At 46.2% G+C, this 24,302-nt stretch overlaps 2 protein-coding genes across 9 annotated transcripts in view; one reads left to right on the top strand and one right to left on the bottom strand.

Annotated features, from left to right (window-relative positions):
- The window catches only part of ANKRD16 (ankyrin repeat domain 16), a 19,873-nt gene extending 19,524 nt beyond the window's left edge, over positions 1 to 349 (bottom strand). For all 4 annotated transcript variants that reach the window (XR_002434248.1, XR_002434250.1, XR_002434249.1 and 1 more), the window contains exon 1: positions 192 to 349. The gene's annotated coding sequence lies outside the window, so the exon portion shown is untranslated. The remainder of the gene's footprint in view (positions 1 to 191) is intronic.
- On the top strand, positions 452 to 24,205 carry FBXO18 (F-box protein, helicase, 18). 5 transcript variants are annotated; one of them, XM_021384259.1, is made up of 22 exons: positions 452 to 522; positions 1,817 to 2,195; positions 2,680 to 2,844; positions 3,592 to 4,124; positions 5,036 to 5,166; positions 6,991 to 7,126; positions 7,340 to 7,530; positions 9,276 to 9,392; positions 10,965 to 11,059; positions 11,955 to 12,123; positions 12,885 to 13,113; positions 13,554 to 13,641; positions 13,773 to 13,859; positions 15,494 to 15,630; positions 16,791 to 16,890; positions 17,040 to 17,161; positions 17,702 to 17,777; positions 19,157 to 19,354; positions 19,959 to 20,084; positions 21,496 to 21,602; positions 22,309 to 22,437; positions 23,344 to 24,205. In XM_021384259.1, coding segments are annotated over exons 2-22 (3,057 nt in total). In that variant the 5' UTR covers positions 452 to 522; positions 1,817 to 2,194; the 3' UTR covers positions 23,464 to 24,205. The 5 variants fall into 5 exon arrangements, with proteins under 5 accessions (XP_021239934.1, XP_021239933.1, XP_021239937.1 ...); XM_021384258.1 differs by having other exon boundaries at positions 453 to 562; XM_021384262.1 differs by having other exon boundaries at positions 453 to 562; positions 2,677 to 2,844.

Genomic DNA, 24,302 nt, shown 5'->3' with positions numbered 1-24,302 from the left:
CCCCCAGGGAAAACAAAACAGAACAAAGGAAGGAGTCCCATTTTCACCACACTTCATCATTCCTCAGAAACCAGAACCTCCGCATTTCCTCAGCCCCTCCCCCCAGGCCTCAGTTCCTACCCCCCTTCCCCCGAGCCCCCCCAGTGCCACACCGACGTAGGGACAAGGCCAGCCCCTCCCTTAGGACCCACCCGCGCTCCTCCTGCGGCGTGACGTCACCGTGACAGCGGATCAGCGGCTGCGTGACGTCACACGCATACCCCGCCCCCTGGTACGAGCCGCGCTAAGCAAACTCAGGGAACATTCTCTCGACCCCGCAATGGCTTCGCACGGCTTCACCCGGCCCAACACGGAAGTGCCTCACCATTGGCCAGCGCCGTGACGTCGAGAGTCCTCTGATTGGTCAGCGGGAGGAGGCCGGGCGTGATTGGTCGGAGGATTGCGGAGGCGGGGACGAGCGTGCCGGAAGTGGAGTGAGTGCGGTGGGGGATACTTCCCCTTAGCAACGGGGTGGCTGCGGCGGTAAGAGGAGCAGAGCAGAGGGTCTTGGTCATGGAGGGAGGTAAAGAGGGGGCTCCTATGTTAGAAGGGCAACGAGCAGAGCAGTTGCTGGTAGCGGGGGGAGCGTTGGTAGTGGGAGTTTGGTAATGGGGTGGGGGGGGGGTCTTGGTGATAGGTTCTTTAGCAGTGGGAGGAGGGGCTTAGCCATGAAGGGGACTCTCAGCAAAGCGTCTTTTTGCAGTAGGAGGGCCCTTGGCCATTGGTCCTTAGAGGTCCTTGGAAATAAGAGGGGCTCTTGACACTGGGGGGTCCCATAGAAGGAGGGGGGGGGGCACTTGGTAATGGATCCCTTGGAAATGGGTGGGGAGAGGGCCTTGGCAGTGGGTCCCGTGACAATGGATGGGGTTCCGTGGTAGTAAGGGGATTTCTTAGCAGTAGGGGAGAGTACTTGGTAATAGATCCTTTGGTGAACCATTTGGGGAGGTCCCTTGGTGATGAAGGAGGGCCCTTAGTAATAGGGGGTCCTTTGGCAGAAGAGGGGTCCCTTGGAAATGGTGGTGGGAAGGGTGTTAGGTGAGGGTTGAGTATTAGGCAGTGGCTCCTTTTGCCATAGGGGGGAGCCTTGATCATTGGTTCCTGGGCAACTGGGGGTTCCCTTGGAAATAAGGGAGTCCCTGGGCAAATGGAGGGCGTCTTAGCTGAAGGGAGAACACTTGGTAATGCATCTCTTGGTAATGGGGAGTCTTTTGGCAGTGGGTGTCTTGGCAATGGAAAGGAGTCCTTGGAAATAGGAGTGCTGTTGGCAGTGGGTCCTACGGCAGTAAGCGTTGTCCCTTAGCAGTAGGGGGACCCTCGATGATGGATCCTTTGGCAATGAGGGGAGGCTCTTGGCAAGGGAGGGGGGCCCTTAGTAATAAGTGGCCCTTAGCAGTAGTGGGGACACTTGGGAATGGATCCCTTGGCAACAGAGGAGCCCTTGGCAGTGAGTCTCTTGTCAATGGAGGGGGGCCCTTGGAAACAGGAGAGCGTTTGGTCATGGGCCACTTGGTCATGGGGGTGTCCTTGGCAATGGGTTCCTTGACAGTAGGGTGAAGGCTTGGTAATGGGGCCATTGGCAAAAGGGGGGGGCATCCTGCATCCCATCTATCATGAGAACTTTTGCTGTCCCTGGATGAAGCTGGTTCCCCAGCTCTGACATTCTCCACAACCTCATGCCTAAGAGAATTGAGGTATTCCAATATTTGGAGCCATTTAAAATTTTCAAGATCAAGCGAGAAAGGGCATTTTTTTTAACATCCACCTCCTTTGCTCACAGTCTGCCTCGCTTTGCTGTTTTTCTGCTTGCCTGCCCCATTTTGAGGAATGAGGAGTTCCACAGGCACTCCGAGTGCTGCCCCACAGAGCTGACGTGGATGAAAAGGAGGAAATGCTGCAAGCAAAACGAGCTGGCCCCTGGATCCCGCTGTCTGTTACCCTCCTGGCTGCCACAGATATGCCAGAGGAGCATATCTTCTGCAGCATGGGGTATTGATAAAACGGTGTTTTGCTGGTAATTCTCACACCAGGAAGAAGCCCACCCTCTGGGGTGGCTTTGGTTTCCTTGCGTGTGTTCAACGTCGGTGCGAGTTGCTTTGTTTATGTGACTTCTGCTGGCTGCTCAGCTTAAAGAGGAGAGGACTTCCTCCAGATTTCCAGTAAGATTTTCTTTAAAAAAAAAAAAAACTCTTTGGATGATTTTGTTTGGCTTCCTAACTGTCCTTCTTAGTCACTGCTGTCTGCCTCAGGGATTTGCACTGCTCAGGGTTCCTTGGCATTCTCCTAATGACACTTTGCCTTTACTCAGCTGCCTGTATTTGATTCCTTAGCATACACAAGATGTACACAGATTCTGGTTTTACATTGCCCTGTTTTGTTCTGAGTCTCAGGCACCACAGAATGGAGACTTGGAGCAAGGTCACTGTCGCAGAGGCATCATGCAGATGTTGCATTTTATCAGGGAGTTGCAGCACGGGGGTTGGACTGGATGATCTCCAGAGTTTCCTTCCAACCCTTACAGTTCTGCGATTCTGAGTAGTAAAAGCTCCTACTGGGAGCTATTCGGAGAAACTCCTGACCAAAACACTGTTTGCTAAGTTTGCCTTTTGCTTTGTTATTTATTTTTGCATGCTGGCAAAGCAGTGAAGCGATTTAAGAAAATGCACCTTACGGCCGACGACTGCGAAGCTCTCAGTCGGAGCTCTGAAGGTTTGTCCTCCCTGACACAGCCCTTGAATCAAAGGCGAAGCAGAGGAGATGTCAACAGGGGCCTCCAACCCACCCATAGAACAAGGAGGCAACCAAGAGGTACGCTGTTTACTTTGAAGCCTGAGGGATTTGGAGGAGAAAAATTACAATAGACCAAAATGGGTTTGGGGTCATCCGTCATTGAACTTGTGCTGTTGGAGGGGAATGGGATGTCAGTCAAGGTGAGCTCAAATGGGACTCAGGCACCAGCAGGACTTAAGAGGATGGCTTTTTTTGTTTTGTTTTCTTAGACAGTGCCTTGTGAATTAAACCTTTTTAAGCTTCGCTCTCATGAGCATCCAGGAATGAAATGTGTTAAAATCAGCAGTAGCTGCTTGTGTTGTTTTTTTTTTTTTTTTTTCTTTCCCCCAAATTTCCTCTTAGCTAAGTATCAGGATGTGCTGCAGACCAGGAGCAGAACAGAATGGTCCTAGTGCACTCTTGGTGCTGACAAGTTAAATCAGTGGGCTTCATGGAGCGTATGGCTGTCAGAAAGGGGAAAGGCTGGGAGCAGTCTTTTGCCAAGTTTCAGTTTTGTTTATGGTCTCCGGTGCTTTCTGACGTTGCAGCCAGGAAGTGTCTGGCAGGAAATGGCTGTTTATCCTCTTGAAAGAGTCTGTCTGACTTACCCTGCAGTTGGGGCAGCCTGAAGCAGGCTTGGTGCCGTGATCTTCTCATCGTGCAGCGCAGGTCAAACGTTGAAGCTACTGCCGTACGCAACCACAGGTCTCCTTGTTAGCTCAGTCAGGAGCAGTGTGCTTCGTGCTGTTTCTGTTGACTTCACTAATGCTCTTCCTCTTTCCATAGCCCAAGGGCAGCAGAAGAACATCATGGATTACTTCAAGATCTCTCAGACACAGCAGGCAGTTGTTGGTAGGACAAAGAACATAAGCATCAAGGAGGAGATACCAGATCCTTTCTTCGCCGAAGATGATGAAAGCAGCATCTCCAACGTGATGGAGACAAGTGGTGATTCCTCCTCACTTCCAGAGGATGAGTACATGGAAAACTCAAGAAAACGGCCTCTGTCTGCCACAGCTCCAGGCAGACTCGAGATAGAGCGCGATTTGTGGGGTGAGCCTGAGAACAAGGCAGTGGTGGTTCATCCTGAGCCCAGTCAAATCAAGGAAGAGCTCGACGATGAAATAGAGATCGAGCCAGTCCCTGATGCACACTACGGGCTCCTGGGGACTCGGAACTGGGAAGTACCACGGGGAAGCATTGGAAACTTGCCTGATGAAGTCCTGAGGAACGTCTTTGCTTTCCTACCAGTGACTGATCTGTATCAAAGCCTGAGCCTGGTGTGCCACCACTGGAGAGATATTGTCAGCGACCCATTGGTAAGGACTGCTGTGGCATCGATTCAAGCCTGTCCCATCTCTTACTGCTCTGCTCTTTCTCGGTCTTGTGGTTGCTGTAGGAGCATCTCTGTCTTTCTTTGTACCTTTAAATCTCTTTATTGTTCCCTAGTGCCCACATCCTTTCTTACTAGATATTTTTGGCATTTACAACCTCAGTGAATACCTCCTCAGATGACAGCTTCAATACTGGGGTAACTTTACTTGATGCATTCTTCCCATACATGGAAAGAACACTCCCCCAAATCCCTTTTCACTCCTTTACTTGCACTTTTTTTTTTTTCCACCTCTGATCATGCAGGAAACTGTGGCTACCAGACTGGGCCATGCCCTTTTACAGCCAGTGTACATCACTGTGTGCATGTCTGCGTGCATGTGGTGTCTGCTGTAGGTTATTTTCAAGAGAAGGACCTTTAATTCTGTTTTTACAGAGCTTGGTTCACCTACGGTCAAGGCCCTCACAGTGCAAACAGTTGTAAACCTGCTGTTGGTCAACTTTTTGCCCAAACAGTCTGAGCAGCAGGATGTGGGAGGGCAGGGCTTCATAAGCAGACGGATTTAAAGCACTCAAAGCCCTCTCTGAGCAGATCTGCACAATAGTGCTGGAAACATACTCATTCCTTTAGCACTTACACATTTGAAACCACACCAATGTCACCCTGTTCCCATCGCTCCAGAAAAAGACAGCCTATTGTTGGCAGGCTATAAGGAACAAGCCCTTCTCTCTCTCCTCTTTCCTTCTCTGTCTCATGCTAGATACCCATTTCCATCAAGCTCCAGGGACTGTTTGAACTCCGTGTCTTCTCTGGAAGTCATGTTGATTAGCTTATTGCCAGAAGAAGCCTATTTTCCTGGCTGAGATGAAAGGTGGTGGTATATGTTTCACATTCCAGTTCATCCCTTGGAAAAAGCTGTACCATAAATACCTGATGAAGGAAGACATGGCTCTGCGCAGGGTTGAACAGGTCTTGCAGGATTTTGCCATAACAGATCAACGTAAAGAATGTATCTTGGGGCTCATCAGGTGAGTCTGCTTCAGCACTTTGTAGCTGTATATCCTCAGACCTTCATTGCTTTGGGTGTTCTCCCATTTTTATCCTGTGAATTGCCAGGAGATAAATGGTCCTGCTTCCTGCAGGGTGACCACACTGGAGAGAGTGAGACTCTACTTGAGTGTCCGTTTCAGTGTCCCTTCCACTTATATTTTATGATCTGTCACTTCACCACTGCTTTTCCATCTCCTGATCAGCCAAGGTCTCATAGAGCCTCAGCATATCCTGGATTTAGCTAAAATGCAAGTATTTCATGGAGACTGTGAGATTTGAGCTCTTCTTCCTGGTCCCTTTCATCTCCAATGTATTTTTGTCTTTTCCTTTCCTGAGAGACGTTTTTTTTTTTTTTTTTCTTGAAGCAGTACTGACTATCTGCCACAGCTCAGCAGTAAGCCCAAGCTGCGTCCTTGATATGAATAAGTGTTTCATTCAGATATCTGTAGACTAGAAAGCAATTTTGTATGGCAGTTAAATATTATAAGAAGAGTCAAATTGGAATAAGGGCAACGTGGGTCTGTCTTCTGGAAGGAGACTTTGAGACAGCCAAAAGGAACTTGCAGACTAACACCTTGCTGCAGTAGAGTATTTACATGCATGTCCGTGTAACAGAACTGTCAAGTGCTTGCCTACGTGGATTTAGGCACAAAACCAGGTTGGAAATCCAAGTTTCTAGCTGTAGATGTCTCTGTTCATTGCAGGGGAGTTGGACTAGGTGACCTTTCAAGGTCCCTTCCAACTCAAACAGTTCTATGATTCTGTAATTAATTCAGATCTTGCATCATTTGATGCCCAGGGGTATCCAAAATGATAGCAGGTGTTCCTCAGGACCTATAGCATGTCATCTTGGTTTGTGAGACCACAAAAGATACTAAATGGCACTTAGCAGCTGTGTTTAGGGAGTTGGACTTAGCCCTGGCGTTGAAGAAAAGTGAAAATGAAGCTCCTGGACTTTATGAGAGCAGACTTTGGCCTCTTCAAAGATCTGCTTGGAAGAGCCCATAGGATAAGGCTCTGAAAGGAAGAGGGTCCTGGGAAAGCTGGTTAATATTCAAGGACAACCTCCTCCAAGCTCGAAATTGGTCCATCCCAATGAATAGGAAAACAGGCACAAATGCCAGGAAGCATACGTGGATGAACAAGTAGCTCCTGGCCACATGTAAGCATAAAAAAGAAGTACACAGAACATGGCAGCTGGGAGGAACAGAGAGACATTATCCAAGCTTCCAGAGATGAGATTAGGAAAGCCAAAGCCCAGCTGTAATTGAATCTGGACGGGGATATCAGAGACAACAGGAAGGATTTCTCTGAGTAAATTGGTGGCAGAATAAAGAGTGGGGAAAACACGAGCTCACTGCTGAATGAGATGGGCAAGGGACTGAATACCTTCTTCAGTCTGTCTCCAAGCTCAATTCTTCACTAGGAAGACAAGCCTCCAGGAATCCCAGAAAGTAGGAGGAAAGTGTGCAGCAAGGAAGATGTGACCTTGTCACTGCAAGGCCACTCTCAATAATCCTTGGTCATGGTGACTAGAAGAAGGGCCTGAAGACTGGAAGAAGGCAAATGTCATTCCTTCTGGAAGGGCAAGAAGGGAACCCAGGGAACTCCAGGCCACTCAGCCTCCCCTCCATCCCTGGGAAGGTGGTGGAACAGCTGATCCTGGAGATGATTTTCAGGCATGATGGACAAGAAAGTCATCAGGAGTAGTCTACATGGATTCACCAAGGGATGTGGGTGCTTCTTGATACGCTTACTTGATAAGGCTTATTTACAAATACTGCTATTCCCCTTCCGTGCAGGTGTGTCTCTGCCATTCCCACCAGCAGGAGCATAGATCCCAGCGCAGTCCTCCGGTGTTTGAAGAGTCACCACCTCTTCTCAAAGGCTGAAGTCTGCATCGCAAACAAACTGCCAGACTTACAGAGCACGGCAGGGGTAGGTTTAATGGTTATTCCTCTCCTTCACCCCACAGCTGTTGGCACTTTGAAGTTACATCTGCCCTCCCACATCTAGAAGTTTTCCCTTTGAAGCTTTACTCTGCTGTTCAGGGGGATGGAATAGAATTTAAGTTTTCATTGTGGCATAAGCATTGCTTTGGTTTGCCTAAAGACTCGAAGCTTGTTGCTCAGTCTTCCTTGTTGTTCCCAGCCTGAGAACATGTGGGCCATCATCACAGCTATGGTGCTTTTCTCTGATGGTGTCCGTGACATCCAAAGGCTGATAGCATGTCTGCAGGGACCCCGCTCTTCCCTCTCTGTGGTGGATGTGACTGAGACACTTTACTGCATTGCCACACTGCTGTACGCCATGAGGGAGAAGAACATTGCCATCACTAACAGGTAAGGAATGGAGAAATGCCCCTTTCAAAGCTGGACGTGGCTCTGGGCAGCCTGGTCCAGTGGTTGGCAACCCTGCACTCAGCAGGGAGGTTGAAACTATCTGAGATCTTTTTCAACCCAGGCCATTCTGTGATTCTGTGATTCTATGATTTCAAGACATGGCAATATGTAACATACAAATAAATGTTCGTGGGCCGTTCTGTTCCTGTTGGCTGGGGCTCTGCAGTTCCTTGGTGCATGCAGTTTCTCAGGAACGTTGAGTACATCCATAGCTTTCTGCAGGAGCACTGCCATTAGATTTGCTTTACTTCTTATGTTATTTCATAGTCCACTCATTTTTCCAGATGATAGTTTTCAAGAAAAATATTTTTTTTTCAGAAACAAAAGCAGTTTTCAAACTTTCTGCATAAAATCATAGAATAACTTGAGTTAGAAGTAACCCTTAAAAGCCATCTAGTCCAACTCCCCTGCAATGAACAGGGACATCTACAGCTCAATCGGGCTGCTCAGAGCCTTGTCCATCCTGACCTTGGATGTCTTCAAGGATGTGGCATCCACCATGTCTCTGGGCAACCTGTTCCAGTGCTTCATTTAGAAATAGAAATGTATTAGTTAAAACAATTTCATGCAGATATTACCTTCCTGAGGTTTATTGCTCACTTCACTCCTACTAAATGGCACTACAAGTCCCCTGGACGCTGTGCAGAGCAGTTCTTTCTGCATCTTTTGATCACAAAGGTGCCTGGTGATGCTAATAAGAGCCCACAGTTTGCTTCAGAGTTGCATTGAGGGTGAAGTAAAGATTAAGAACACACATTCATATAAGAAGACTGGAAGACAAATCTATAGCCAGAAAGAAGACAGTTCTGTAAGTTGCTATCTGCAAGGTTAGACACAGAAGAGGAGTTCATTCTTTGCTTACTCAACCATGGGCCATGTGCTCATGCTACCAGCCAGGGAAGTCAGGGTGCTCGTTTGGCCTGTCAGTGACTGCTAATTGCTGGCTAAGATAATTAACTTGGGTAAAAGCCTGCTGAAGAGGTGGCAGACAGAGGGTGTCATTCCTTTGTGGTCAGAGTCACCCACGTCCCATCTCCTCGGAGCAGACGAGCAGAAATATGAATGACCACCTCTCTTCTGCCACAGTCTCTTCAGACCACACAAGGTTTATGATTTAGCTCATAGGGATTTAAATAGCCATCTGGGAACTGTCTTGTACCTATTTACAGCTCCCTAGAGCAGCCAGGGAGTCTGAGCATGCAGTTAATTTAAAGCCATGGAGTTGCTACGCTCCTCTCTTTGTACTAACAAAGCACCTTGAAGCACAGTCAGGGCTAACACAGTTGTGTAAAATCACTTTAAGGCAGTTACTGGAACTGATTCACTTTAGAGGTCCAAACTAACCCCAGATTCTGTCTCAATCTGCCCCACCCTCTGTTACTGATAGCGGCTTGGAAGAACACAAGGATCCTGTGGACTCTGATCCCAGGTCGTGTTTGCATGGCAAGACCCTGAAACACAAAATTTGCAAACCCAAAGCAGAAATAAGGGAGAGGCCACAGAGTTGTCCCCATGGTGCCTTTGCAGTCACTTTCCAAGGTCTAACTAGCTGCACTTTGAAATACCAATATTGTCACTACAACTCACAAAGCATTCAAGGATGTTGGCGTCTTTCAGGTGGCTGCAGAAGTTTAATCTTAGTGATGATTCCTCAGTGACAGATTCCCTCTTTTCCTTCCTGCCAGGATCCATTACAATATTTTCTACTGCTTGTATCTGATGGAAAATGCTTCTGTGACTGCACCACGGGTGGTAGAAGAGGGAGCACCATCTTCACACTGCAGGCAGGACTTCTGGTCCAGGTAATGACACTGCAGGTGATCCAGGCAGTATGCAGCAAACCTTGGATGCCGAGCAAACATCTCATAGCAAAGCCTGGTTGACAGGACTCCTTGATAAGGATCAATCCTGGATAAGGATTACCACAAAACCTTATTCTGCTCCTTGCCATCTTCTGCCTGAATTCCTAGAGGAAAGCCTTAAATCTGTAAGAATTAAATTAACTGATTTTAGAAGTCTTTGTTCACCGATGGGGCTGTACTGGCAGAACACAGTGATGGCTGCTGAAATTTTGCAGAGCCTAAATCACTCCTAAATATACTCCCAAATCACAGCTCTCCCTGTAGGTAAGATGCTTTGGAAAGAGGGAGGAGTGCTGCTTTAATTTCAGCGGTCAGTTCCTCTAGAAATGCAAGTTGCAACCATCCAAAATGAGGGCTGGCATGCCGGTGATTACACTGTAGTGCAAGTGATGTGGAAGTTCACCTGTGAATACAGCTACAGGACATTGATTCAGCTCCTCTTCCTGAATCCTGTTTGGTAACTGTTATATATTAACTGTTCTACATACAGTTGCTGTGAATTATCACTAGGTGGTAGCTTGCTTCCTAGAAAGGAGGAGCAGTTAAGAGTAAAATGCTTTTGTGGCCTTTTGAGAGCCAAGCTTGATTCCCTCTCTGTTGGGCTGAGTCACGTAGCCTCCTTGTCCTCATCCACAGTAATGCTTTCATCCTTCACAGAGGTCTAGAAAAGATAAATCCAATAAAATCACTCATTATTCACTCACATTATATCACTCTGTTTACAGCAGTGATAGAGACCATAATGGAAAAAAAAAATCGAAGGTGAACAAATGATGGGTTTAATTGCTACTTGGTTTCCCAGACCTTTTGTTCTCCTCCTTCCTTTTTAAGCATTTTCTTTTTTCTAAGCAGAAATTTGCTTGTTCAATAAAAAATAAAGCAGCCAGGTACTGAAAGAAGCCAGGTGCTGAAATGTCAAGGATATCTGGAGAAGGCTTTATACCTTTCCGCATCCTGTGGGGGAGAAGAGCGGCTTCACGCTGTGGGCTGATGACAAGTTTCAGACCTTTATGAATAAAACAACTGCACTCCAGCAGGAAGTGCTGAATGCCTTTCTAAACATTAATCACAGCTCTCAGCTCCCACGTGAGGCAGAGACAATTGTTGTCCTGCGCTGAGGAATCTGAGAGCAGTTTAAAATACGTGCTCCCAAAAGCAACGAGACACCTCAAACTCAAGATGCTGTTTGCTTTCAGTGAGCCTCAGCCAGCTAGGTGCAAAATTAATTTTGAAAGCGTGGCTGAGTGCCCTTGAGAAGATCTTTTCCTATAAAACCTTTTGCAGGGTTTTCTTTTTATTATTTTTTTTTTCCTCTCTCCAGTCTTATTCTGTGGAAGGTAGTACTTTTTTGCAGGTACTGCACAATGATCAACTTGTCCCAGTGCCAAGCTCCTGCTTGTGGGATGGGGCAAATCATTTGTGGGTTTCCTTCTGCTATTAGATTTATTTCTACGGGAGAATGTTTATTCTTAATTCCTTATTTAGGTTTTTTTTTTTCTTTTCTTTTTTTAGTAGTTTGTCTGAAGTGAAACTGACCCATGAACAGCAAAGGATTTTGAATCACAAAATCGAGCGTGGTCAAATAGTGAAAATTATGGCATTTGCAGGTAAGAGCAGCAAAGCAAGCCAGGAGATCTTCTGCTCTGTTTTGTAAAGGGAAATTGTATAAAACCAAGGAAGCCTATTTAAAAGACGAGGGAAAAGTAAATCACCTCCTTTCACCTGCAGTGGGTTTTCCTTTAAAAACACCATGCTGGAGGCTCAGAGCTAATGGATGCTGTCTGCCAAGGGACATACTGTGCCAAGCAGTGTGGCGGTGGTTTCACGTGTCTGTACAAAATCACCGTGTCCAAATGACAAAAATGGGGATGTTCACAAACATGTGTTACATGTAACCACAACCAGACAGAATGGGAGAAAGAGCCTTACAAACCTTGTCACCCTTCTCCAGACACATGGATGAGGATCCTTGCCAAAGCATCTGTTAGATAAATGTAATGATGCAGCGGCTTTATCCTTCTGCATCTATGTTGCGTGTAGGAGGTCTTGGAAGCACCAGCCTCAGACTTTTCTCTAGGGGATCTGGCAGAGTGTCAGTGTCACATTCACATGCCAAATGTGGATGAAATACACTTTGGTACTATTCCTTTCATGATCTGGGCTGCGTCACTGAAAGGAACTCATGAATCATTTAAAAGAGCAATTTTGACATTTCGTTTACCAAGCTGCCTCTCAGAGGAACCAGTATCTCTGTGTGTGCTGAGGCTTCTAGAATACTGGAAAGCAAAATGATTATTTTTTCAGAGCTTTTAGGCTGCAGAGTGTAATTTCTCAGAGCTACTCTGCTCTGTGGCTTCTGATTTCGTTTGAGACTGTGAATAAATTCCCATTAGCTGCAAATACCCCTGCTACGCAGTTAGTACAGGAAGGTAATGCTAACAGAAGGTGTGCACATTCATTCATTCCTGGCAATAGATAATTTTTGGCACCTCTGTTCTTCAGGGACAGGAAAGACCTCAACGTTGGTGAAGTACGCGGAGAAGTTTGCTGACCTCAGTTTCCTCTATGTGACTTTTAATAAAGCTGTTGCAGAGAGGGGCAGCCTCGTCTTCCCCAGAAATGTTACCTGCAAGACTTTTCACTCGTTAGCATTCGGAAGCGTCGGCAAACAGTGAGTGGGAATTTTTGATTCCCTAGGGGAGAAGGGAAGAGGTGGCAGGCAAGGAAGGTCTGAACTCGAGAAAGGCAAAATAATAGGGGAGATGGTTGATTTCTTCCACCTGCTTCAAGTCAGACTCTGATGTACAGTTTCCAAAGTCTTTCAGGTTGGATGGGTCAGTGGTTTTAGCACCATGTGAGTCTGGGTAAACAGATTCATTTCCCTGTCAGTCCCATAGCTGTTTTGGGGCCATTCATCCTGCTTATGTTTGTAGCCAAGGAGCACTTCACAGGGAGGTAGAAAGCCACTGTGAATGGATTTACCTCTTTCTGGCCTAATTTGTTCACCTTGCACTTCAGTGGCTCTAAACTTTGCTTTCCTTAGGCCTGAGTTGTACTAATAATTCCGTTTCCACCGTTACCAGCAGTTATGTTGGCACATCCACACTGCAGAAGGGAAAATGAGCCACGACACAAAAGAGGAGGGGAATCCTCTCGCATTGTTTTGAGAACACTCTGTAATTGCAGGGATAAATGATGGGAATACCTCTCTGCCTTAACATTCCATCTACAAAAATGTGTAAAACGAATAAGTCTGTGGTTCCGTCAGGGGTATAGTGAGGATAAGTAGGTACAGATTTTTAAGGTGTTCCATTACCAGGTCAAAATAGGGCATGTAAAACAGCTTCTGTGAGTGTTCGTGTGCATCATGAGCTAGCTTCTCCTGTAGGCTTTTGGTGCGTGTTTCAACATCTCTTAATTTTTGTGGCACAGCTATAAAGAGAAAGGCAAACTGAACTTCTCGAAGCTCTCGGCGTACTCTGTGAGTTTTCTCATCCAGAACCGTGAGGGACAATCTGTCTTCATAAGAGGGAAAACAGTCTCGCAGACCCTTGAAAACTTTTTTGCCTCTTCAGATGATGAGATCTGCGAAGAACACACACCTATTTGGTTCAAAAACACCCATGGAGAGAGAAAACTTGTCAGACCAGAAGAAAAGAGAGTGAGTACCCGTGCTGAAAGAAGATTTGGGCTGCAAGGTTTAGAATATTTCTACAAGGGCTGTAGACTGTGGGCTGTGGTCGTCCCATATCTCATTGTTCACAAGCTTTTGTGCTTCAGAACTGACTTTCAAAAAGTATTTTTCGTCTGGTGACAGGTCCAAAGGAACTGGAGCCTGATTGCTTGCACAGTTGGCATCTGGACAGTAGATTTACATCTCTTGCTGCTCACTGCAAATGTTTCTTCCCTACAAGGGAAAAAGAGAAGAGACTGCATGCGTTTGTATCAGTGCCCGAGTAGCAGCGTGATATTGCATGTGAACACAAGAAACAACCTCATGGCTTGCCTTTACCATCCGTTCTGCTATTTTGAGGTCTGCTGTGCCTGGACTCATGTTCTGCTCAAAACAATCTCTCCAGACTCTTCTGTTTTCTTTTTTAGATCAATGTGGAAGAAGCGAAAGAGATATGGCGCAACATGAAGAAGCTGGATGGAGATGTAGAGAGGAAATACAAGATCACTTGTGATGGTAAGAGAGTGTAGGTGTCAAATAGCCTTCAGGTAGCGAGGAGCCATGCAACTTCCAAGCAAAGGGTAGAGCCAGCAGCTGCTATTCTTAAGAGATCAAGACAAGTAAATGACCATCTCTCTTTTTCTCAGGGTATTTGAAACTCTGGCAGCTCAGTAAGCCTCAGCTTTCAGGATATGATGCCATTTTTGTTGATGAAGCACAGGACTGTACTCCAGGTGAGTGTTAAAACAGCTGCAGTCTTCCTAGGTCAACCTTCCAGTTGGCTTTCTTTGCCAGGGGTATATGGGGAGTAACTCTCTGTTGCAAAGGAGGTTGACTTGGTTCTGTAAGGGGTATCCAAGTGGACTGAATTGTGTGCTGAAGATCACAGGGAGAGGGGCAGAAGATGGTTTGGTGTTTTCAGGAGCTGTTAAATCAGCTCAAAGGCTTGATCAGACCATCTCACACTTGTATTCTTTGAAGACCTGAACTTGGAGGATTTAGCTTTGCCTAGGGAAGAATGATGAATGAGTGGAGAGCTTATGGATGAGAAGTAAGTGACAGGCTAATATGGGTGATACTGTTTTGGGTGTATACTATAGGCTACCTGATCAGGAGGAGGAAGTTGGTGAGTTGCTTTCTACAGGCAGCTGGAAGTAGCCTCATAGTTCCAGGCTCTGGTTCATCTGAGAGGCTTTAGTCATCCTGTTATTTGTTGGATAAGCAACACTGCCAGACACACACAGTCCAGGAGGTTCCAGTAGTGTGTGGAAGATAGTGTTCTGATGCAGCTAGTGGAGGATCCAAGAAGGAGACATGTGCTGCTGGACCTTGTTCTTACCAACAGGGAAGGGCTGACTGGGGATGTGAAGGCTGAGAGCAGCCTTGAATACAGCAATTATGAGATAGTGGAGTTCAGTTTCTTAGATGGAAGAAACAAGACAGTAAGTAGGATTGCAACCATTGACTTCAGAAGAGCCAACTTTGACCTCTTCAAGGATCTACTTGGAGATATCACATGGGCTAGAGTACTGGAAGATAAGGGGACCCGAGAGAGTTGGCTGATGTTCAAGCACCATGTCTTCCAAGCTCAAGATCAGTTCATCTTTAAGAGTAAGAAACAGGGAAAAGGTGTCAGGAGAACTGCCTGGGTGTGCAAGGAGCTCATGGAAAAACTCAACTGAAGAAGAAAATCTACAGAATGTGGAAAATGAGTCTGGCTACTTGGGGGGAAATATAGGAACATTGCCAGAGCATGCAGGGATGCAATAAGGAAGGCTGAGGCCCACTTGGAATTAAATTTTTGTGATGGAACAACTTATTCTGGATGTCATCACCAAGCAAGTGGAAGAGAAGAAGGTTATCATGAGTAGTCAACGTGGATTCACCAAGGAGAAATCAATGCTTGACCAATCTGGTAGAGCAGAGACCGACCTGGTGGTGTAGAGAACCTGCTGTAGCAGGGAGTTGGACTGGACTATTTCCAGAGGTCTATTCCAACCGCTGTGATTGTTTGAACCAAAGGGCTTCACTGCAGTGTGTGCCCTGAGTCAACATCCAGGTCCACGGGGATGGGTGGTGGATTTGTGCTGGGCTGACACGTGCCAGATTTGGATTCTGTGCAGTCTGAGCCCAGGAAAAAAACCCTCAGACTAAAATAGTGGGAAGATGCTTATGGAGTTCTCAGTGAGCTGCACTGTTCTCATTGCTTTTCAGCAACTTGCTTTCTCCTGTAGCTGTGTTAACCCCTTCTTAAGTACCGTGAGTTGTCAGGAAAGAGATCTTCCCTCTGTACAGGCGCGAAATAACACAAAGTTCACTCTGGCTTTATGAGCAGGCCCTCTTTTAACACTCTGTTGTTTTCCTGCAGCCATTGTGGATATTGTGCTGTCACAGACATGTGGTGTAATCCTCGTAGGAGACCCTCATCAACAGATCTACTCCTTCCGAGGTGCTGTCAATACCCTCTACACGGTGCCTCATACCCATATCTACTACCTGACCCAGGTAAGAGCCTACATTCATAGAATCTAAGATTGGAGCTAAGATTAGAAAAGACCTCTAGGATCATCTAGCCCAACCATCAAGCCATCAACTGCCATGCTCACTAAACCGTGATGAAGGTCTGCTTTGGGTGGATCACAAATAGAGTGGAAAATGTTTCATGTCCTTCTTCAGAAGGTGTCTAGCAGGCCTCTCGAGTTCATGGATGTGGAGTATTTGCTTTGTCTGGATTAGTGGTGCGCTCTTCAAATTCACACCCATCATGCCTCTTACTGGAGCGATCTTGCCTTTCCTATAATGGGAAGGCATGTGGCTTGAAAAATGGGTAGTGGGATATAGACCTTAGTGAATGGCCCATTTTGAGGACATCCTCTTTTTCTGGGTGAGTTCTCAGCTCCTGCTGAGTGTGCAGGGGCAGATACCCTCCTTGCTGTACTGTTAGTCCTACCAGCCAGCACTATTTGTCCATGGTATCTCCTGCCCTGTTCGTCTATCAAGGGCATAATTCTCATAAGCAGCTTCAGCCAATCTGAGTTTACCCCTGAAGAGAATTCCCTCCTTCTTTCAGTGTAAATGATGTTTGCATTTCCAGGCTAGGTTATCCAATCTGCTGTTGTTCTAGCAGAAAGCTCACCCTGATGCATTTTTTTGGCCATGTGGCTATATGGTTTCCACAGCTAATGTAAAGGAGGAACCTTTAGGACTCTGTGAAGAATAAATCAGCTTAAACCAACAAGACAGGCTCAACCACAGCCAGCTCCTAAGCCAGAGCTGCCACCGTGCAAGCTGCCTTTTCCCCCTTGCACCATGCCAGCCTTGCCAAGGGGCAGTACCTAGGGACAGCTACACAGGAGCAGAGACTCTAGTTCCTGCCCACAGGACAGATATGACATATCCCATTAACCTACTGGGAAAGAGTCTTATTGAAATGGAGAGGCTGGAAACCATCTTTTGCCCTATGTAGTAGTCACATCTCACTGCACAGTTGCTATTACCTTTGCTGGAAGAGTGGTTTCTTGGAATAACTGGGGGGGATTTGGTTGCTTTTTCTAAGAAAAACGTCCAGAAGTTTGGTGAGAATTGTATACTCCATACATAGTAATGCTGCTGTAGGCTATAACAACTTCTTCTTTTCATGCTATTTCCTTCCCTTTTCCATGTAGAGTTTCAGATTTGGTCCTGAAATAGCTTACGTTGGAGCAACCATTCTGGATGTCTGCAAGGGCATCAGGAATAAGACATTAGTGGGTGGAAACCAAGAGGGTAAGTCGTGTCCTTGCACCACACAGCTCTGTTCAGTGCCCAGGAGCCGCGGACCTACTGCATAGTAGACAAAGCATCTCTGGCTTAATGCTGGTTTATGAGGATCTTTGGTTTTTGGATACCCACTAACTGGCAGTTTCTTTGTGCAGGTGATGTAAGAGGCAGCATGGAAGGGAAGATAACAATGCTATCACGAAGCAATTTCACGGTGTTTGAGGACGCCGCGAAGCTTGCTGGAAGAGAGAGGCAGATTAAAATACACATCATTGGGGTAAGGGGAAATTGCCAACGTGTCTTGCGCGTCCCCAGGCCTGCCAGCACTTGCAGCAGTGACACCTGTGCATCTTGAAATAGATGTGGTTGATCTGCTGAGTGTAAGCAACTCCTTCTCTGTGCGTGTGCATGTCTGCAGAAATTCAGATGTGTGAACTGCAGGGACATCTGAATGCTCCACATTTCAGAAGCCTCAGAAGAGTCATTCATCTTCAAGCTCTGAAACTTAGCTGTGATTTAATTTGAGATGTTGTTCAGCACCTAGAGATGTAAAAGCACAGAGAGAACAAACTGTCTTCGTGCTGAATGTGTTCTAACCTGGTCCTCTGAATTTTAGGCTGATGTTTTAAGTTCTTAAACATGAGTGGGTGTTTGAGCTGACTGCTGTGTACCAAAATTTGTTGTCTGTGCAGTTCAGGGTGATAAATTTAAGACCGATGCATCTTGTGATAGAACAAAATAAACTCTGGGCAGCACCTTTACCTGTGTATATTAAGCCAAATTGTTGTGGTTTTTTTTTTAATTATTATTATTACAGGGGCTTGTGCGATTTGGCCTGAGCAAAATTCATGATATTTGGAAGCTCAGTCAACCTGCAGATGAACGGGAAAAAGGTGAGCACGTAGAATCATAGACTCATACATCCTCACCCTTCTGTCTGTGAGCTTCCCTACAGCAGCACTGGTGTTCCACTATTTGCTAGAGTGATGGAAGGCTTCTAGATGTTTTATATTTTGCCATGCCGTGGTCTATGTCAAACTGACTTCCCAGTGATGATATCATAGGCTTGGCTATTTTGGTTGCTCAGAAATTGTGGGGTCTGTTACAGAGCCCTCCACAGCATCCCTCTGCAATGCCTTATCTTGACTACAGGAGACCAATAAACTGATATAAACGGATACTTCAGGATTTTTTCCCTTTGATTTTCTGATTTGATTTTGTTTTTCAGTTGGCAAAAAGCTTTCCCTATTTTGGGATTCATAGAATGGTAGAATATCCCAAGTTGGAAAGGACCCATAAGGATCATCCAGTCCACTCAATTTTTTGTTGTTGTTGTTGGGTTTTGTTGTTCTTAAATCTCATTTGTTGTATCCTCTTTCACAGTTCTTTTTCTCTGTTGGTGTCATGTAGGAAATGAGTCATTCATTTAAAATCTGCCAACTGTGCACATGAAATTCTGCAGAAATTCATACACAGAATTGGCAGAAATTGGTATGCATTGTTATGTGTGGAGCATAGAGAAACAGTTGATTACTGCTGTGCATGATTATAGGCATGTTGTTACTGGATCATTGGAACATGAGCTACTAGGAAAACTCCTTGCCATCTGGGTACGAGGAGGGAATAATGCAGGTTGGAAGGGCCCTGGGGCTGCCTCTGAGTTCCTGCTCCAAGCTCTGAAGTTCCATTAGAGCATTTTCAGACTGCTCAGAAGCTTTTCCCCTTGATTTACAAATTGCCCCAGGGGTGAAAGGTTTGCAGCCTTTTTAGGAAACTCTTGAGCAACAGAAATGAGTGAGCTCAGTGAATATTTTCCCGTTGCTCCTTCCTCAAATCTGTCAGCAACTATGATCTTTAATGACCTTTCCAAGCCAACCTATTCTAGGATTCGATGATCTTCAAGGTCCCTTCTAACCCAACCTCTTCTATAATTCTGTGGTCTTTAAGGTCTCTTTCAACCCAAGCCATTCTATGGTCTTTAAGGTCTCTTCCAACTGAAGCCATTCTATGGTCTTTAAGGTCCCTTCCAACCCAAACTCTTCTACAATTCTATGATCTTTAAGGTCTCTTCCAACTGAAGCCATTGTATCATCACAGCTGTGACAGAGCAAGGAGTACATCCCAAGCCCTTGTGTCCCACAGCAGCAGTCTGTGCACTGTTGCACACCTGCGTTCTCTAATAGTTGCTCTGAAATTCAATGAGAAATTAAAAAAAACACCATTACACGTGCCCTGTTAAATAGACACATGTCATCTGCTACTTTCTCTTCAGCAAACCTTGTGATAAATGACTCCTTTATCAAAAGATGGGAAGAAAACGAGGGCTTCATTGGTTTGAAGGAATATGCAACGCGTGTCGATGACAAAGAGCTGGAAATGAAGATTAGGATAGTGGAGAAATTCAAAGAGCGGATCCCTGAGTTGGTGCAGAAAATCGAGAGGAGCCACGTGTTGCAAGAAGCTATGGCAGGTAAGGCCAAGCTGTGTCGTAAAGAAACAAGTTCAGGTCTTTTTTCAGCACAGCTTCAGTGCTGAATCCACCTCATTCTGCAGAAAGGTTGGAGCAAGTTGGTCTTTTAGGGAGAAAGGAAGTAGGACAGTAAGGCATATCTGGGTCTCCAGGTGTTCAGGATGATGAGCGTGCCACCAAAGGATTGCTTAACGTGGCTTTGCCAATGGCAGATAAAGCTCTGGGTGCCGTACTTTCTACAGATGGAAAGCTCTTGGACTTTGTTCTGCTTTTTGTGCTTGCTGTTGCATTTGCCCTTCGACTTTCTGGGTTTTTGAGATGGGGCACAAAGCAATCACACTGATAATTCACCAAATGAAGAGCGGTCCTGGTTGGGAGTTGGGGCTGGAGCTCAGGCTGCTAATAACCAGACATCATCCTTGGCTGGGGGGTTGCCTGTAGTGATCTATGTTCCTGCTAGCAGTGCTGTGCTCCCAGTTTGTATATGGGGAGAGGTGAAATGCGTGCAAAACGGAATTATAAAATTGTGAAATTAAACATGGCAGTCACTGCAGCAACGTGGACAATTTTTCCTTTTTTTTGTGTGTGTGTGCTCTGGTTACAGATTACCTAATAGGCACCGTCCACCAAGCCAAAGGCCTGGAGTTTGACACAGTGCTGGTTGCAGACGACTTTGTGGACGTACCATGTGCCAGTGGCAATAACCAGAGAAGACCTCAATTCATTATTGGTAAGGGAATACCTGTGTGTGGCACCCATCCTGACCTGAAAATGGGAAAGCAAAGAGTGATGCTGGTGCTTATCTTGCAAGCCTGCGCTGTTCTAGAAATCATTTGATCTTGTAGTTCCCTTCTGGCAACACAGAGAGACCACACTTGGGATAGACACTGCTGTGAGCCATGTAGCACCCTCCTGGTCTTGCTGTGCTGCTCTGCAAGTCACAGAATCATATAATTCATAGAATCATTACAGTTGGAGAGGACCAAGCTCAAGTCCAAGCCCAGCTTATCCCCACTGTGCCCACTAACCCATGTTCCTCAGTGCTATGTCTCCATGGTTCTTGAACACCTCCAGGGACAGTGACTCCACCACTCCCTGGGCAGCCTGTTCCAATGCATCACCACTCTGCTGCAGGACTTCTGATCTCCAAGGTATCCATTGTCACCCCAGGAATCCGATGAGTATCATCCCACGGGCATTTAAAATTAAACATGAGTCTGTATCATAAGAAAATCATGCAAGAAAGCCTTCACTTGACCCTTCCCACAGCTTTCTCCCAGGGTAATGAATGACAACACAGCCAATTAGAAGCTGTTGATCAAAACTGTCCCCAGGGAGCTAGCCCATCAAGGATAACGGACTCATCAGTAACTTCATGCAGGACATGCTAACCCCAAGGATCAACCAGATGTGGTTGGGAGCCTGTCTTCTTCTCCCAGGGTTGCACCCTTTATGCAAAAACAACTGGGTATGCTGGGACCTTTGGTGACAAGAGGAGTGAAGGCCACAACTGGCATTCATTTATCATTTCTGCCTCTGACTCACTGACCTTGAGAAAGTCTCTTAATGTCTCACTGCCTCAGGATCTGCATAAAAATAATGATGTTGTATGGGAAAAGACCTACCATATCAAACACCATTCTAAAATGCCTCTTTTGAATCCTTCATTAGGAAAGAATTCTATAGGGGGCAGAATTTCAGAGTCAATTATTAAGCCTTTCCCAGTGTCTCAGTGCACTGGACTAAATCTCAACCCACACTATGCTCCATTTCAATCAGAATTTGAGACCAGAAGTTATTCAGAAAAGTATTCTAATTTATTCCAGTGGCAGCTTCAAGCTCTGATGATGATTTGTTATGTAATTAGTTATTTTGCCATTTACAAAGGCAGCCAGATAATAAAGTTTCCAGCTAGAAAACTTTCACTTTGCATCTCCCCTCCTTCTAACCACCTTTTGAGTCATTCTTTAGTTTTTCACCCTATTCCAATGCTTTCCAGCCAACGGGAAAAGGCAGGGCTTGTTGGGAGCTCTGTTTGCAAGAGCAAGTGTCCTAGAAAAGCTCTGGCTGTCATTTCAGGAGAGCCAGCTGAAGTTATAGCGTGGCAGAGCTATGCAGTCATGATCTTCTCTTCTATTTAGGCATGTATCCCGAGGATGAATGGAACCTGCTCTATGTTGCGGTGACACGTGCGAAGAAATGCTTGCTAATGTCACAGTCCCTGGAGCATCTTTTGGGATGGGCAGGGGTAAGCGAAATCCTTCCAAAGTATGCAAAACCTTGAGCAGGGCAACATGGGGCCCTGATAGCTGCACTTTGAGTCACGCTGCACCAAAGCAAAGCCATCAATTTGGCTGAGCAGCGCTGCCTGATGTGTAACATCCCCCCTGCAATGAGCAGGGGCACCTGCAGCTCGATCAGGTTGCTCAGAGCCCACTCCAGCCTGACCTTGAATGTCTCCAAAGACATTTGGAGGGTCTTTTTGTGATGGAGGAACACAAAAAAGAAAAAAAAAAGGAAGATGGTGAGATTCACCCTCAGATTCATGCTGAGGGTGGACCGTGACCTCCTGGTGTAGACCAAAATAGCTGAGAACACTCTGTCCACAATTCCCACTGCTCTGCACTGTGCTTTCAGTTGCAGTGGTGCAGCGTTTTTCCCCAATTCTTCCTTTTGGATGTTGTCTTCATAGCCTCCTTCCTTATCTTACAGCAAGGTTCCCTTTTCTGTTTGCAGTGCTCTTACTTCGTTTCCTTCCTTGCCTGCTGCCATTGAGTTCTGCTTGGTTTTGTTGTCACTAGTTACTGTTCGGCAGTGTTTTTATAAACATGCCCTATTGCAACTCATTTCCCGGGGCGTTCCAAAAAAAAATTAACACCAAAAAATCAACTGTTCCCATATCTCAGCTCCCTGTGGGTGTTATTTATTGTAGTTCCGCTTTTCTTGTCTCCTAGGAGCATTTCCTTCGAGTGGAGCTGATGGGTGAGGCTGTGAAGAACGGGGTTGCTTGTTCTGCACAAGGGTGTACGCAGACGTTGCAATCTGGCACCAGGCTGGTTGTGAAGAAGCTGCCTCTGATTCATGTACGTCCCCTGCAATCGCTGCTTCTTGGTCTTGAGCAAGCCTACCACTCCAAAGACCTATAAGGTCACGCTTTTCCATCATGAGCCTTCACAGGCTGCTCCTGCCATGGGATGGCTGTTGTCATTCTGAGCTATCTCCTGGGAAGGGGACAACTTCAGTGCTAAGTTTCTATGGAAGTGAGCAAGGAGTGTCCCGTGGCTCAGACCTTTATCTCTGACCTCTTGAATGCGTAATTTGGGTTGGTGGTGCAATTCCTACAGAGTCACTCTAGTCTTGACCTCTCTCTTGAGACTGTGGACTCAAGTGGAGGCAGTTTAGGGTTTTTTCTTGTGTCATACCTCAGTTTCTCTTGGGGCATCTGCCTCTCTCTGCAGAAGCCATCAAACATCCATCTGGAGATTAGCAGAGCATGATTTGTCCCTGCCAGGAGCTGTATGTGAACTAGCAAGAGGGTGACAGTCTGATTTTTGGGTCCAGTTTTGGCTTGAGTTCCACCTTATGGCTCTGAGGTTGATCCTCACCCAGAAAGTGCAGTCACGTAGCACATGGTAAATCCAGTGGGTCTCCATGTCTGGGTCAGGAGATAAGAGATGGCTCTGATCCATCAGGAGGGAATATGGGCGGTGATAAGAGCAGGATTCACTCGCTATCATTGCAGTGAGCTGTGCATGTGGATGGGAGGAGATAGCAGCTGCCTGACCATGCATCCCCTTCCTTCCCCAAAGAAAACCTGCAGCTATTAAGCAAACTGTCCCACAGTGGATTTCTTTGCATGGGAGGTGATAGGAGATACTTTAGGCACATCGTTGCACTCTTACCTGGTCCAGTGGGTTGAGCCCAAGGCTGGGAGCAGGAGGCCGCATTCCTCCAACCTCACTCTTCTCTCACATCTTTTTCCCCTGCAGAGCAATGGCAGCAGGGATATGGGTGGCTACCTTTGCTATTCCTGTGTGCAGAAGCGTTTTGGCACCATGACACCCCTGGCCTTCCTCCCAGCACTTCAGGAACAGCCCATTGTGCTCTAACAAAGCCTTCCAGCTCCCAGAGCATTGCTTCACCCCAGAGCCGTGCTGAGTGCAGGATGACAACTGTTGTCACAAATATCCAAAATCAGGTCGGATTCTTGGGACCAGCTTCAAGAGGAACCGTCCAGGTTGTCTATAAGGAGTGGTGAGACCTTTTCTCAAGCCCTCCAGGAGCTGGTCAGCATGGCCTGCATCACTGCACAGAAGAGTATGCACAATACAAAGTCTATTGGTCTGGACTGCTTTTTGATTATTTATTTTTTTGAGCACTACTTATCCATTCTCTGGATCTCCAGGAAAACACCTCCAGTGACAAAAAGCTGCTGGGGTTTCCCTGCTTTTTCTATTACATCATGCCTCAGTGAAGTCCTCATCCGGCGAAAGAGGAGCCTGATGCTGAGAAGTGCCCAGAGAAACTTTTTATTCCTGGAAAATGGACTTTTTCCCAGTGCCTGTTTCAGTGGGGACATTTTCACTGCCAGCACTGGATCACTGAGGAAGAAGGAAGTCACAATCTTTCCCAGCTGAATTTAAGTCATTTGCCTTACTTGCAGCCAAGAGGTTTCCTCAGGCTTAGTTTCTCTTCTCTCTGTGGCAAAACACTGAGGGAAGAGAGGCAGCATTTGAAGAACTGCTTTGATTTAATTCCAGTCTAACACTGCTGATCAGAAAGAAGCCAGGGAACATTTTTAATACAGAGATAAAATTTGTACCAAAAAGAAATAAAAAGGCTTTAATACTTCCTTTTTTCTTTCCTGTTATGAAGTCCTCCTGGGTTGTATTTATTTTTCAGGATGGTGGCCCTGTCAATGAGAGGGTGGCTTTTGCTGCCTGCTTGG

The sequence above is a fragment of the Numida meleagris genome, chromosome 1, assembly GCF_002078875.1.
Source record: "Numida meleagris isolate 19003 breed g44 Domestic line chromosome 1, NumMel1.0, whole genome shotgun sequence".
Lineage (NCBI taxonomy): Eukaryota > Metazoa > Chordata > Aves > Galliformes > Numididae > Numida > Numida meleagris.
The sequence above is the reverse complement of the archived record's forward strand: the minus strand, read 5'-3'. Positions and strand labels throughout refer to the sequence as shown.

What these genes read in the sequence shown, in the direction of transcription:
- FBXO18 (XM_021384259.1), top strand. An exon ending in AAGACCTCAATTCATTATTG is followed by an intron (nt 20,085 to 21,495) that starts GTAAGGGAATAC and finishes TCTTCTATTTAG; the next exon opens with GCATGTATCCCGAGGATGAA. An exon ending in AGAAGCTGCCTCTGATTCAT is followed by an intron (nt 22,438 to 23,343) that starts GTACGTCCCCTG and finishes TTTCCCCTGCAG; the next exon opens with AGCAATGGCAGCAGGGATAT.